Source organism: Prunus avium, chromosome 8, assembly GCF_965620075.1.
Source record: "Prunus avium chromosome 8, drPruAviu1.hap1.1, whole genome shotgun sequence".
Taxonomy (NCBI): domain Eukaryota; kingdom Viridiplantae; phylum Streptophyta; class Magnoliopsida; order Rosales; family Rosaceae; genus Prunus; species Prunus avium.
In genome coordinates, this window is record NC_142291.1 from 31666628 (window position 1) to 31680216 (window position 13589).

The 13589-nt window shown below is 40.6% G+C and overlaps 2 protein-coding genes across 2 annotated transcripts; both read left to right on the forward strand.

Moving 5' to 3' along the window:
• The first annotated feature begins 554 nt into the window (after positions 1 to 554).
• On the forward strand, positions 555 to 4824 carry LOC110767980 (Pentatricopeptide repeat (PPR) superfamily protein). Its single transcript, XM_021971658.2, has one exon. The coding sequence runs from the start codon at positions 687 to 689 to the stop codon at positions 3165 to 3167; it is 2481 nt and encodes an 826-aa protein (XP_021827350.2). The 5' UTR covers positions 555 to 686; the 3' UTR covers positions 3168 to 4824.
• On the forward strand, positions 4685 to 6251 carry LOC110748783 ((S)-8-oxocitronellyl enol synthase CYC2-like). The gene is made up of 2 exons (XM_021948731.2): positions 4685 to 4824; positions 4917 to 6251. Exons 1-2 carry the CDS (start codon positions 4786 to 4788, stop codon positions 6060 to 6062), a joined length of 1185 nt encoding a protein of 394 aa, XP_021804423.2. The 5' UTR covers positions 4685 to 4785; the 3' UTR covers positions 6063 to 6251.
• Positions 6252 to 13589: the final 7338 nt, after the last annotated feature.

Below are 13589 nucleotides of genomic sequence, written 5' to 3' on the forward strand. Positions count from 1 at the left end.
GACCAAAAAAAAAAAAAAAAAAGAGTTTTTAGAACCAACATGCATGTCCCTGAACAGACTACAAGATACATCATCTCGAATTAATTCACTATCACAATTTTATAGACAATCACACCAATTTATGAAAGATTGTGGTAGAATTTTAATTTTTCTGAATATAAATCCAATTAAAATAGGCAAGAGAAATGTAAGTTATCAAGTTCAAACTCTCTTTTTCAATTCTATTTTCCTCACAGCTTTCTCAGCAACCAAACAGAAGGTAACGAAGAATACCTCTAGATCCAGTACAGAGAACTCTGAAAATGAAGCAATTCGGCGCAATATCAAAACCTGGGGTTCCAAAAACCAACAATAACAGAACACACACGCTTAATTATGGAATGGCGGTGGTCTGCGGAGGCCAACTGGATTTATGGAATTTAACGGGTAGGATAGTTACGTTGAATGGGTAAATTTAGTACCGGGAAAATAATAGATAAAATAAAATAAAATATCAAGGTCCTCAAAATAAAATTAAAAACATTCCCATTAAAAAAGAAAAAAAAAGGAAAAAAAAAGAAAATATCAGATTGGTCTCAAAGTCACAATTTCCCTCGAAGATATTCGTCTTCTAAGAGAAGTTGCTTGTAGTAGTACCAAAGCCTCACACCCAGCCACTGAACTCCAATTTTCTCACTCTATCTCTAATGGCGGAGCAAATAGCTCTCCCTCTGCTCCTTCACAACCCACCACCCTCTTCAAGACCCTTCTTCCAAAACCACCACCAAAATCAAAACCCAGCCACACCAACACCACCGCCACTGCCTCCACCTCCACCGATGCCAGTAACCCCTCTTCTCCAAGAGCTCCTCCTCCACCCAAACCCCTCAACCCCACTAACCCAAAACCCCAACTCCCCTCCCACCCTCCCCAGAGCACGCACTCGCATCGGCAAGTCACGTGACTCCAACCGCGGCAAGCCCTGGTCCCACCACCGCCTCTCCTCCCAAGGTCAGCATATCCTCCACTCCTTTCTCGACCCACAATTTGATTCTTCTAAACTAGATGAGCAGCTTCTGGGTTTAGTTGAATTGCATAGAGATGAATTTGGTTCTAGCTTGGACTCTCTGTCTCTGGACGTCTTGGGTATTGTTAAAGGTTTAGGCTTTCACAAGAAATTCGACTTGGCAATAGATGTGTTTGAGTGGTTTAAGAAACGTGAAGATTGTGATTCAATTTTGAGTGGTTCTGTTGTTGCTGTGATTATTAGTATTCTGGGAAAAGTGGGCAGGGTTTCTTCCGCAACTTCTTTGTTTCAGAGTTTGCATAAGGATGGGTTTGCGCTTGATGTTTATGCTTACACTTCTCTGATTACTGCTTGTGCCAGTAATGGAAGGTATAGGGAGGCTGTTACTGTTTTTAAGAAAATGGAGGAAGAGGGTTGTAGGCCCACATTGATAACTTACAATGTGATTTTGAATGTGTATGGGAAAATGGGTATGCCTTGGAATAAGATTAGAGTGGTTGTTGAGTGTATGAAGAGTGCTGGGATTGCCCCGGATTCTTATACTTATAATACACTTATAACTTGTTGTCGCCGCGGCTCTTTGCATGTGGAGGCAGCTGAGGTTTTTCAGGAGATGAAATCAGCAGGGTTTGTACCCGATAAGGTTACGTATAATGCGTTGTTGGATGTGTATGGAAAGTCTAGGCGGACTAAGGAAGCAATGGAGGTATTGAAGGACATGGAGTTTAATGGGTTTTCTCCAAGCATTGTGTCTTACAATTCACTGATATCAGCTTATGCAAGAGATGGTTTATTGGAGGAGGCAATAGCCTTGAAAACCCAGATGGTGGAGAAAGGGATTAAACCCGATGTTTTTACCTACACCACCCTTTTTTCAGGATTTGAGAAGGCTGGGAAGGATGAGCCTGCAATGAGGGTTTTTGATGAGATGAAAAGTTCTGGTTGTAAACCAAACATCTGTACCTTCAATGCCCTGATTAAGATGCATGGCAACAGGGGAAATTTTGCAGAAATGATGAAAGTTTTTGAAGAGATCAAGATATGTAAGTGCACCCCCGATATTGTCACGTGGAACACACTTTTGGCAGTGTTTGGCCAAAATGGGATGGACTCAGAAGTGTCAGGAGTGTTCAGGGAGATGAAGAGGGCAGGGTTTGTACCTGAGAGGGATACTTTCAACACTCTAATCAGTTCATACAGCCGGTGCGGTTCTTTTGATCAAGCCATGGCTGTGTATAAGAGAATGCTAGAAGCTGGTGTTACTCCAGATCTTTCTACATATAATGCTGTTTTGGCAGCACTGGCTCGAGGTGGGCTTTGGCAACAGTCTGAGAAAATACTGGCTGAAATGCAGAATAGTCAGTGCAAACCCAATGAGCTTACATATAGTTCTCTGCTCCATGCTTATGCCAATGGCAAAGAAATGGAGCGCATGCATGTTCTTGCTGAAGAAATATACTCTGGTGTGATTGAACCCCATGTTGTGCTCTTAAAGACACTTGTTCTAGTTTTTAGTAAAAGTGACCTTTTGATGGAAACAGAACATGCCTTCTTGGAGCTGAGAAGAAAAGGATTTTCACCTGACATAACTACCCTGAATGCGATGCTATCAATATATGGCCGGAGGCAGATGTTTATGAAGACAAGTGAGATTTTGAAATTTATGAATGAGATGGGGTATACTCCTAGCTTGACAACTTACAATAGTTTGATGTATATGCACAGTCGCTCAGAGGATTTTGAGAAATCAGAAAAGTTTCTAAGGGAGATTATGGAGAAGGGAATAAAGCCTGATATAATTTCATACAACACTGTCATTTTTGGCTATTGTAGAAATGGTCGTATGAGAGAGGCTTCACGGGTATTCTCAGAAATGAGGGATGCTGGGATTGCTCCAGATGTAATCACTTATAACACCTTTGTGGCAAGTTATGCAGCTGATTCTTTGTTTGTGGAAGCTATTGATGTGGTCCGCTACATGATTAAGAATGGCTGTAAGCCAAACAAGAACACATACAACTCCATTGTAGATTGGTACTGTAAACATAATCGACGGGATGATGGAGTTAAGTTTGTCAATAACCTTCGCAATCTTGATCCACATATTTCCGATGGGGAGGAATCCAGATTATTAGACCGTATTAAAAATAAATGGTCATAGTTAGTTTTTCCTCTATGAATGGGGTTGCAGCTCGATTGGCTTATTATTAGCCTCAAAACACTTTAATGCATCAAGTTCTTCATTACCTCTTTCTATGCTCATGTTACAAGTATTTTGTTTAGGAATGGAGACGAGAAGAATGTAATGTTGTTGTTGTACATGATTTTGTTGTTTCTCCGGAAGGCTAGCTGCAGGATATTGTGAATATTTTGTATCTGAGGGATTATACGTTTGTTCAACTCAATATATATGGTCTGCGGAAAATATTGTATAGATCAGCTGAGATGAAAAGTAGTGGGATGCTGAGTAACTTCAAGGTATGCACAAATAACTCTTCAGCAACCACAGATTAACTCTTCAACAACCACAGATTGCCAATGTCTTTATTTTGATGGTAATAATTGTGAAAATCTCATCGCCGCAAGCTTGTAACAAATCATGGCATGACCATTGTATGATTAATAGTTGAGCATTTCCATTTCTGATTTTGGAGTTTCATCGAAGGTTATAGTTAAATGGTGTAATATATCCATTTCTGGTTCTTCCTTATGCTTTCTTATCTGTATATTAATTGATATAAAGTTTTGGTTGCTTGGTCAGGATGAGTAAGATGGGTTGATGATGTTGTGAGAGGTATATTACTATCATGCCCTTTATCGTTTCTTGCAAGTAGAAATAGATGTGGTTGCTCTTTGGATGGTTGCATGCAATCTGGCACATTATTAATGGTGAGAAAATGAAAAAGAAAAAGACAGGGAAGGACTTTTGGTAACCAAGAAGAAAATGTACACGCAAGATTGATGAAGAAAAAAGAAATAGGTGTGGTTGCTCTTTGCATTATTGCATGCAATCTGGCCCATTATTAATGGTGGCAGATGAACAAGAAAAAGACAGGGAAGAACTTCTGGTAACCAAGAAGAAAATATACACGCAAGATTGATGAAGCCAACGTGCCCCACTCTTCTAGTGAATTATGATAAGAGTAGAATTCATGTTCAATATGATAACCAATACCATCCTGAACAAAAATATATCCAATCACTTTGTCTGTTTTCTATCTATCTGTGTGGGATGCAAATTCATGTAAAATGTGTTAGAATGCCACATGCTTCCTAAATGTAAAATCAGGGAAATCTCTATTTTTATTGAGTAAGCTATTTAATTATGCAATTGTTGTAAGAGATTTGTTGTTCAAGTAGTTAAACAATTAGTTCTGCATCCGAAGTCATGCTTTCACTATTCTCTATTAGTGTATGGATTAGTCACGAATGGAACTCCATTATGTACGAATTTGTACTAAAGATGCAACCAAAAACCAAAAGGTTTCTTGAAGGAGTTTATCCAAATGTCATTTTACAACTGTGACTCAGACTCATGACCGACAAATCACATTGAAGGGTGAGGTAAGCCATGACACCAAAACCAAAATCCAAACCAGACATTAATTGCAGTAAACGTGGATGATCACTAGCCACACATTGAAGGAAAATATTTTCCCATCTCCCGTATATAAGAGCGAGACCAACCGCATACTGAACTCAGAAACTAGTAGTGTAGAAGACACTGGAAGCAATTTGAGACTTTTAGTCAATTTGGGCGCAACCAAGACGGGACAACAATGAGCTGGTGGTGGTCAGGAGCCGTAGGAGCTGCAAAGGTAACAACTTTCTCCACAAACCAATCAATTTTTTCCTTCAATTCATCCATGATCATATGCTAACATTTTCCCCCAAAATAATCACCAACCAGAAAAAGTTTGATCCCAACAATGCACCAACCAAGTACGAGAGCGTGGCATTGGTCGCCGGGATCACGGGGATTGTCGGCAACAGCCTTGCCGAGATCCTGCCGCTCCCTGACACCCCGGGTGGGCCCTGGAAGGTTTACGGGGTGGCCCGCAGGCCCCGCCCGGATTGGAACGTTGATCATCCCGTCGAATACATCCGATGTGATCTCTCAGACCCTCATCAAACACATTCCGAACTCTCCCAACTGACCGATGTCACACACATCTTTTACGTCACTTGGGCCAGCAAGCCCACGGAAGTAGAAAGCTGCGAGGCCAATGGCAACATGTTTCGAAACTTGTTGGATGCTGTGATCCCAAATGCACCAAATTTGCAGCACATATGCTTGCAAACTGGTCGCAAACATTATATTGGTCCATTTGAAAAGTGGGGAAAAGTTGAGCCTCATGAGCCTCCGTTTGATGAGGACCTCCCAAGGCTCAACGTGCCCTGCTTTTACTATACATTGGAGGACATTTTGTTTGAGGAAGTGAAGAAGAAGGAGGGGTTGACATGGTCAGTGCACAGGCCTAGTGTGATTTTCGGGTTTTCGCCATATAGCTTGATGAACATAGTGGGGACTTTTTGCGTTTACGCCGCGATTTGTAAGCACGAGGGGAAGAAGAAACTGAAGTATCCTGGGAGCAAAGGATTTTGGAACGGGTACTGGGATGCCTCAGATGCTGATCTGATTGCTGAGCATGAGATATGGGCAGCAGTTGATCCTTATGCCAAGAATGAGGCTTTCAATTGCAGCAATGGGGATTTGTATAAGTGGAAGCACTTGTGGAGGGTTTTGGCAGAGCAGTTTGACATGGAGTTTGAGGACTTCGATGATGATGATGAGGGCGGATCGAGGCCGAGCATGGGGGAGATGATGAAAGACAAGGGGCCAGTGTGGGATGAGATTGTGAGAGAGGATGGTCTGGTGCCTACAAAATTGGAAGATGTTGGGAATTGGTGGCTTGCGGATGCTATGTTTGGGCTTGATTCAACTGTGGACACTATGAACAAGAGCAAAGAGCATGGCTTTGTGGGGTTCAGGAATTCAAAGACATCTTTTGTAACTTGGATTGATAAGATGAAATCTTACAAACTTGTTCCTTGATGTGGTGATGGTGCCCAAGTTTTTTTCTTCTTGTTTTGTTCCTTAAGTCTTGTTGGCATGGTTTTCTTATGCTGTTGTTTTAATTTTTTACTTGTAATTGTAATTACCAAATCTTGGTGATGATGGTTTATTGGGTTTGTAATTTTGTATTGTTTTTTTCTTCAAGAAAATGGAAAATGTGATGCGAAAGATGATTAGCAAATCCTATATAATGGCCCCAAAACACCAGGAGGGTGAACCGCATGGATGGTCTGAATTAGAAGCCTGAACTTGTCTACAATATCATCACCAACCTGCAGCTCATGAGCAGTTCTTGGACGCAAATTTTAGTTCCTTCGTCAATCACACTTGAACTAGCTGCCATGCTTATGGCAAAGTAGTTAAAGTACATTTCCGATTAGAGATGCCTGAGAACCGTTTTTAAACCCGAGGAAAGATCTAATCTACTTGTGGAAAAGCTATTTCATAGTTTCATTTGTTGCTGTTGTCTGACATAAATCAACAATTAAAGGGAAGAACAATTTCTGAAACATGACAACTGTATTCTAGATGGCTAGTAGCCTAGTAGGCAACTTGGAGAATTCACAAAATGCAAACGAACCGAGAAGGTTTTATAAAGTAAAGGCTTTTTATCACAAAACGTCCCTGACGTTTGTGAAACTATCAGATTGCATCCTTAAAGTTTTTTTGTATCACTCATGGTCCCTAACGTTAATATGAGTGCTCTTAAATAGTCCCTCCGTCAAAAAAACTGTTAAATCCAAGGATAAAATCGTCAAATCCGTATTGCTGAAATTTTCCTTTTTTTTTTTTTTTTTTTCCTTCCATCTCTCTCTCTCTCCTCTTGCACTTCTCTATCTCCAGTCCTCTACCCAAGCTTCTCCCTCCACAACACTCTCTTCCCTGTTGCTTTCATCCATGGCAATAGCATAACTTTTCCTTATGTTATTTTTTTATATAATGGTTTTGGCTGAGTAAGCATTGATGTCTGACTAATTTATGGTTTTGAGTAAGGAATTGGTTTATTTTTATTTTTTTGGAAAGCCGAAACAAGTTAGGAAAAAAACAATAGAACATAAAAGAAAAGAAAGGAAAGGAACAGAAAATAAAAAAAGAAAAAGGGAGAAAAGAAAACAGCAAAACAAAAGAACCAGAGCAACAACCCAAAATGGTGGAAGAGAAAGGAATAAGAAGGAAAATACAGCAACCCAAATGCTCCCCACCAGAAACACCCAAAGCCCCACAGTCAAAATCCAAACCCCCAACAAACTCTCCAAACCCAGAAGAAAGCAAACAACTGTGGAGAGGAGAGAAGAATAGGGAAGGTCAAAGAGAAGGGAAATTAGAGGGAGAGACAGAGGAGGAGCTACCGTAAGAAATGGGAGAAGAGAGGAGATGGAAGGAAAAAAAGAAAACTTCAGCCACGCAGATGGGGGAAGAAATGAGATTGGAAGAAGAAAGGGAGGAAGGAGACGAAGAGTGCGAGAGAAGGGAGGGAGATGGAAGGAAAAAAAATTAAAATAGAAGGAAGGAAAATTCAGCAACACAGATGACGATTATATCCCTGGATTTAACAGTTTTTTTGACAGAGGGATCATTTAAGAGCACCCATATTAACGTTAGGGACCATGCGTGATACAAAAAAACTTTAAGGATGCAATCTGATAGTTTCGTAAATGTCAGGGACGTTTTGTGATAAAAAGCCTAAAGTAAATGCTTCAATAAGAAGAAGAATGAGGCGATTTCAGATCATGCTGGTAGCAGTTCCAAGCACAGAATACATGTAACGTTTAGAAACTAGTCCATCAACATTTCTTGGCCCAAAAAAAAAAGTCCATCTACATTTCCATAACCTATATTGGAGGCACCACCTCTATATTTCTTCCACTGAGAATGTTAAAATTCAGATTATGCTTGCAGTTCATGTAAAACCAGTTCAATTGTCACCTGCTGTTGCGGCATCTTCAACTCCTAATGCTACGTTTCGACTGTCCATGTTCGTCGGAGTTCGGAAAGCAGTAGAGCCAACTGTTCATCGCACCAAAAGTTTTGCTTTTTATACGTCCTCTCTATCTCTAAAGCCCACATGGATTATTGACTCGGGTGCTACGGATCACATGACATTTAATCCTGGCCAACTTATTAGTCGCAAATCATGTGGTGTCTAATGCTAATGGTATGATCAGTGCATAATTACATATCATTTGTACATGTTGAGGTCCAAAAAAATCCAAGGCTGGGCCCAAATCTATTTCTAGCCCAGTATGACACCTAACTTGGGAAGAAACTCGCCTTGGGTACGCAAGAGTTCGTCATATGCGCTTGCACACATGCCACGCCAAGCAAATATGCAACATGCCACACAAAAAGGTCGTAACAAGCTCGTAAAATGTACTGGTTCTATGAACCTATGCTCATTATCCTGTCAAGCGCCGTTTTGTCTGGCCATAGCCTTTACAAAATGGCAAAGCTCGAGCACAAGCACGCCAAATAACACGCCATGCCAAGCGGAAAATCCTTATTTTTGCACCAAATCACGCTACAAGCTTAAGTGAGCCCAAGCTATGGGAATGCTTGGGACTTGCTGAGCAGGTTGTGGTATGGATGGTTACAAGTATTCATGAGGCCTATTGATGGTCCAAGGAGTGGAAGTTTTGGGCTGCTTGGGAGCATCAAAAATCAAGACCATTTCTTGAGCCCAAACATATGGGTAAGCATGAGAGCGAAAACCCAATAGCCCATCACCTTAAGGAAAGGCCCAAACATCTTAGAAAATATCCAATAGCCATAGCCCACAACACGTGGAAATATCCCACATCAGTCAAAATATCCAGCACCTTGTTAAAACCAAGGCAAACCCACGTGAACCAAGGCAAACCCATATGCACAGGTAAACATGAGAGCGAAAACCCAATAGCCCATCACCTTAAGGAAAGGCCCAAACATCTTAGAAAATATCCAATAGCCATAGCCCACAACACATGGAAATATCCCACATCAGTCAAAATATCCAGTACCTTGTCAAAACCAAGGCAAACCCATATGCACAGGTTGCTAGAAATAAATCACCTTTTGACCAGCACCCTTACCCATTCTTTCCTCTACGAGCTTTGGTGGGAAAACAAGAAGGAAAAGCAAGAGGCGCCTCACTTAGATGGAGGAGTCTAGATGCAGGAAAGTCTTGGAACCCCAAAAAGCTCTGCTCCTATGTGCTTGGGTTAGGGAGATTTCACTAAATAAGATTGAATGGAAGAGAGTGAAGGAAAATGAAGAGGATGACTTGGTAAAATTAGAGCTTCCAGCGCCTATAAAAGGAGGCACCTTTTACCCAGCAACATAACTCTGCCAGAGCAAGCAACATCCTTACTCATTGCTGGAAGCTTCAATTTCATGCTCTGTTCTTCCATCTTCTTCCTCTCTCTCTCCCCCATGAATACATCCAGAGAGAGCAAGCATCATCTCTCACATCTGGAACCCTTCAATTTCAAGCTGTGTTCTTCCATCTTCTTCCTATCTCTCCCACAAACACATCCAGAGAGAGCAAATTAACATCACCTCTCACCTTTGGAACCCTTCAATTTCAAGCTGTGTTCTTCCATCTTTTTCATGTCTCTCCCCCATAAACACATCCAGAGAGAGCAAGCATCACCTCTCACCTCTGGAACCATTCGATTTCAAGCTCTGTTCTTCCATTTCTTCCCTTTTTTTCTTCTTGCAAGCCACCCAAGAGCTAAAGCCACCCATTCTTCCACCTTCATCTTTCCCTCTCTTCCCTCAACAAATTCTCACAAAACTCCCTCTCCCATTAATTTGAACCTCTGTTTCTAATAGGAAATCCAAACCTTCTCTCTCTCTTATGCTAAACTCATGAATGCTCAGCTCCCATGCCACAAGCTTCTTAAGCCGAGCCTAAATATTTATATGTAAGCAACTGTTGGTTTTGTTGGTGAAGGAAACCAAGGTGTTTCCTAAGGCTCCACGAACCTTTCGAAGCACTCTTGAGGCCTGATTCTTGAACTCAGATACATGGGTAGCTCCACCCATTTGCTCTTTACAGCAGCCCAGGGCTATCTGTAGCTGTTGGAACAAAAAAGTCCCTATTGTACCTTTCTAGCTTATGATTTCATTATGTTTTTGAGTTAAACTTGTGCTTTTAATCTCTTTTGTGTTTGTTTCAGTGTATTAAGTTTAAGGACTCATTTAATGCATTTTGGACTCAAGTTAGCTCAAAATTGTGTCTGAAGATCAGTCAACTTCATGGATTGGATTGTACATGCTCAAGAAGAACCAGCTAATGAGCCATACACCATTGAAAAGTTGTGGAAGTCTAGTTTCTGAAGCATTTTGTGGTTCATGATTCCGAGTCTTCTAGAGGAAGTTATGCAAGTTTTGGCAGCTTAAGGTGAAATTCGGCAACATTTGCGTTACTGTGCCAAAAATGATATTTGAAGGCCTTTCCGATATTTCCTTGAGTTTGGCTACATATGGTTAGAAAGATAAGACAAAGAGCTTCAAGATCCATATTTTTCCAGAATTTTATCAATGGAGGAACAAGCCCAAAATGAGCCTACAAGCAGATTGCAATGCTATGTTATGATGACATATGCATGAGTTAATTGTTTTTTGTGGGGAAGTTAGGTAAAGTTGGTGAAGTAGGTGTTGTAGGTAGAAGCAATACTCAGATCAGATTTTTACTTCCCTTAGGCCTATAAATAGTGTGGTTCTCTAAGTTCTCAAACACCCCCCAAGGGGGGGGGGGGGGGGGGGGAGTTCTCAAACATCTTTCTAGAGCTCATCTCCATTCTCTCCTTCAAATTCTCTTAGTTTTTCTTTTAAGTTCTCAATTGTTGTAACAAAACCGTTTGGCTAAATTTTTCTTTATGTTTTTCTTAGTTGTACTTTCTTTTCATTATCATGTAATTTCTTATTTGAAGTTTTCAAATTTGATTAGTTTCCAAGTTTCAATTACAGTTCTTGTTCTTATTCATTATGCTTATAAGTTATTATGTTTGTTTGAATGATTGATCACCATTAAAACTTGTATCTTGGTTGGAATTAAGAGTGGACACCATATGCTTTAATTCAAATTGAACTATGAATAGGAAGAGTATGTATGGACATTCAACAACAGAGATTAGATACATGCTTGGTTGTTTAAAACATTCTTCTATGCTTAATGGATTTCTAATGCTTAATTTTGGTTCGAAAACAAGGATTAAATTAGGGAATTAGGAATACAAGGTTAGGACCAGACACCATGGCTTAATCATACTTTAGCTAGAATCAATCTGAGAATCTGAATTGAACTTGGTAACTTATTTGGTTGAGTTAGTTTCTTTTCTTTTCTTTTCTTTCTTTTAGATTATTTTCTTTCTTATTTTCTATTTTGTGTAGGGAATCAAATTGAATCAATCTATCATCAATCGTCGTGGGATCGATCTCGTACTTACATATGCTATACTTTCCAATGGCTTGTGCACTTGCGAATATCACAAGTTGAGAATGCAGCTAAATCAATTTTGACGCAGCTGATCCGACAACAACATGGTACCCACTCCCCTATGGTTAAGGAAGGCTCTCTATCTCTCTCTAACTCCATCCATCTAGATTTTGTATTGATTGTTCCATCTTTGGATCATAACTTGTTGTCTGTTGCACAACTTACTACTATTTTAGGGTGTATTGTAATATTTTGGCCGAATTATTGTGTTTTTCAAGACATCATCACAAAGAAGACGATTAGTTGTGGTACTAGGCGGGGCAAACTCTACTATTTGGACTAGGCACTAGATAGTGAAATCAAGGTTGGTCAAGCTTTCACAACAAGTGGAGCTAGTTTTGAGAGGTAGAGAGACAAAGTTTGGTTATGGCACAAACGTCTTGGGCATGCCTCGCTCGGTTATCTGAAGAAGTTGTTTCCATAATTATTTTCCAGTTTTGATATTTCCAGCTTCTAGTGTGATACGTGTGAATTGACTAAGAGCCATCGTATTTCGTTCCCATTAAGTACAAATAAAAGTTTGGTTCCCTTCTCCCTTATTCATTATGATGTTTAGGGGCTTGCTCAAATCGCTACTCAAGCTGGAGCTCGATGGTTTGTCACTTTCATTGATGACTGCACCTGAATGACTTGGGGTTCCCTTCTCAAAACCAAATGGGAAGTCAGTTTAACGTTTCAAAAATTCCATAAAATGGTGGCGACTCAGTTTCATGCCCAAATCCAGGTTTTCCGTTCTGACAATGGTGGAGAATTTCTTAATCACGATCTCAACAAATTCTTACAGGATCATGGCATCATACATCAACGCCCGTTTCCATATACTCCCCAATAAAATGAGGTGGCTAAGTGAAAGAACCGACATCTTCGAAGTCGTTCGTGCATTTTTATTTGGTGCCAACATGCCTCGATCTTTTTGAGGCGATGTCGTCCTCTCTGCAACTTACCTTATAAATAGGATTCCCTCAAGTATCTTGAATTTGCAAACTTCTCTTCAAACACTTCACCACCATCTCCAAATACCTCCCACCTGAAACCTTGGACCATAGATTTTCGGCTATGTTGTATTCGTACACTTACATGATCACCAACGCAACAAATTGGATCCCCGCGCAGAAAAGTGTGTTTTCATTGCCTATGCCCTCATCATAAAGGCTATCGATTTTATCAACCTCCAAGTAAGAAGATCTATACCTCCATTGATGTAGTGTTCCAGGAACACGACATATATTTTTAGAGAATCACAAGAGGAGAATCTAGAGCCAAACACCCTTACTTTTCTGGACTTTTTCACAACAGAAGAGACTCAGCATCAAAGCGACCAGTCGCCTCCCTTTATCCGTACACAAGAGGGATCTCTGCCTTAAAGCGACCGGTCGCCTCTCCCACACGACTAGTCACCAATGGAAAACGACCGGTCGACTCCATGCTATCAAAATCAGGAAGAGAAAGTTGAACTGTTATATGAGATTTTGCCTGCTTTGGACCCGCTTTCAGCTTTAGCACCACACCAATCACTTTCTGAGGAAGTTATTTAGGTAACATCTCCCCCTGAAATTGATAACACTAATGAAATATACCATGATGATTTGATTTCAGAAAGTATAAAGGATACAAATACCCTTATATACCAACTTCTAGAAAACAAGAACCGTGGTAAACCTTGAGTATAATATGAAGCAGATCTTAAAGCCAAAGGAAAATATCCCACCAATAATTATATATCTCTAAGCAGATTGTCAGAGTCACATGTATACTTTGTAAAACAGTTGGCTGATATCTATCCCCAGTAGTGTGACTGAAACTATAAGACCCGTGTCTTGGGGAAATAAGAACGGTGAGCAATCCCACATCGCTCGGGGAGGGAAAGGTGAAGTGCTTTAAATGTGTGGGCACTTCTCGACCTAGCACGAGGCCTTTTGGGAGCTCACTGGCTTCGGATTCTTAGGAACTCCGAAGTTAAGCGAGTTAGGGGCTAGAGCAATATCAGGATGGGTGACCCACTGGGAAGTTGCTCGTGAGTTCCCAGA

Coding starts and splice junctions, on each gene's coding strand:
- LOC110748783 (XM_021948731.2), top strand. CDS start 4,786: ATGAGCTGGTGGTGGTCAGGAGCCGTAGGAGCTGCAAAG. Junction 4,825..4,916: donor GAGCCGTAGGAGCTGCAAAG/GTAACAACTTTC, acceptor ATCACCAACCAG/AAAAAGTTTGATCCCAACAA.
- LOC110767980 (XM_021971658.2), top strand. CDS start 687: ATGGCGGAGCAAATAGCTCTCCCTCTGCTCCTTCACAACCCACCACCC.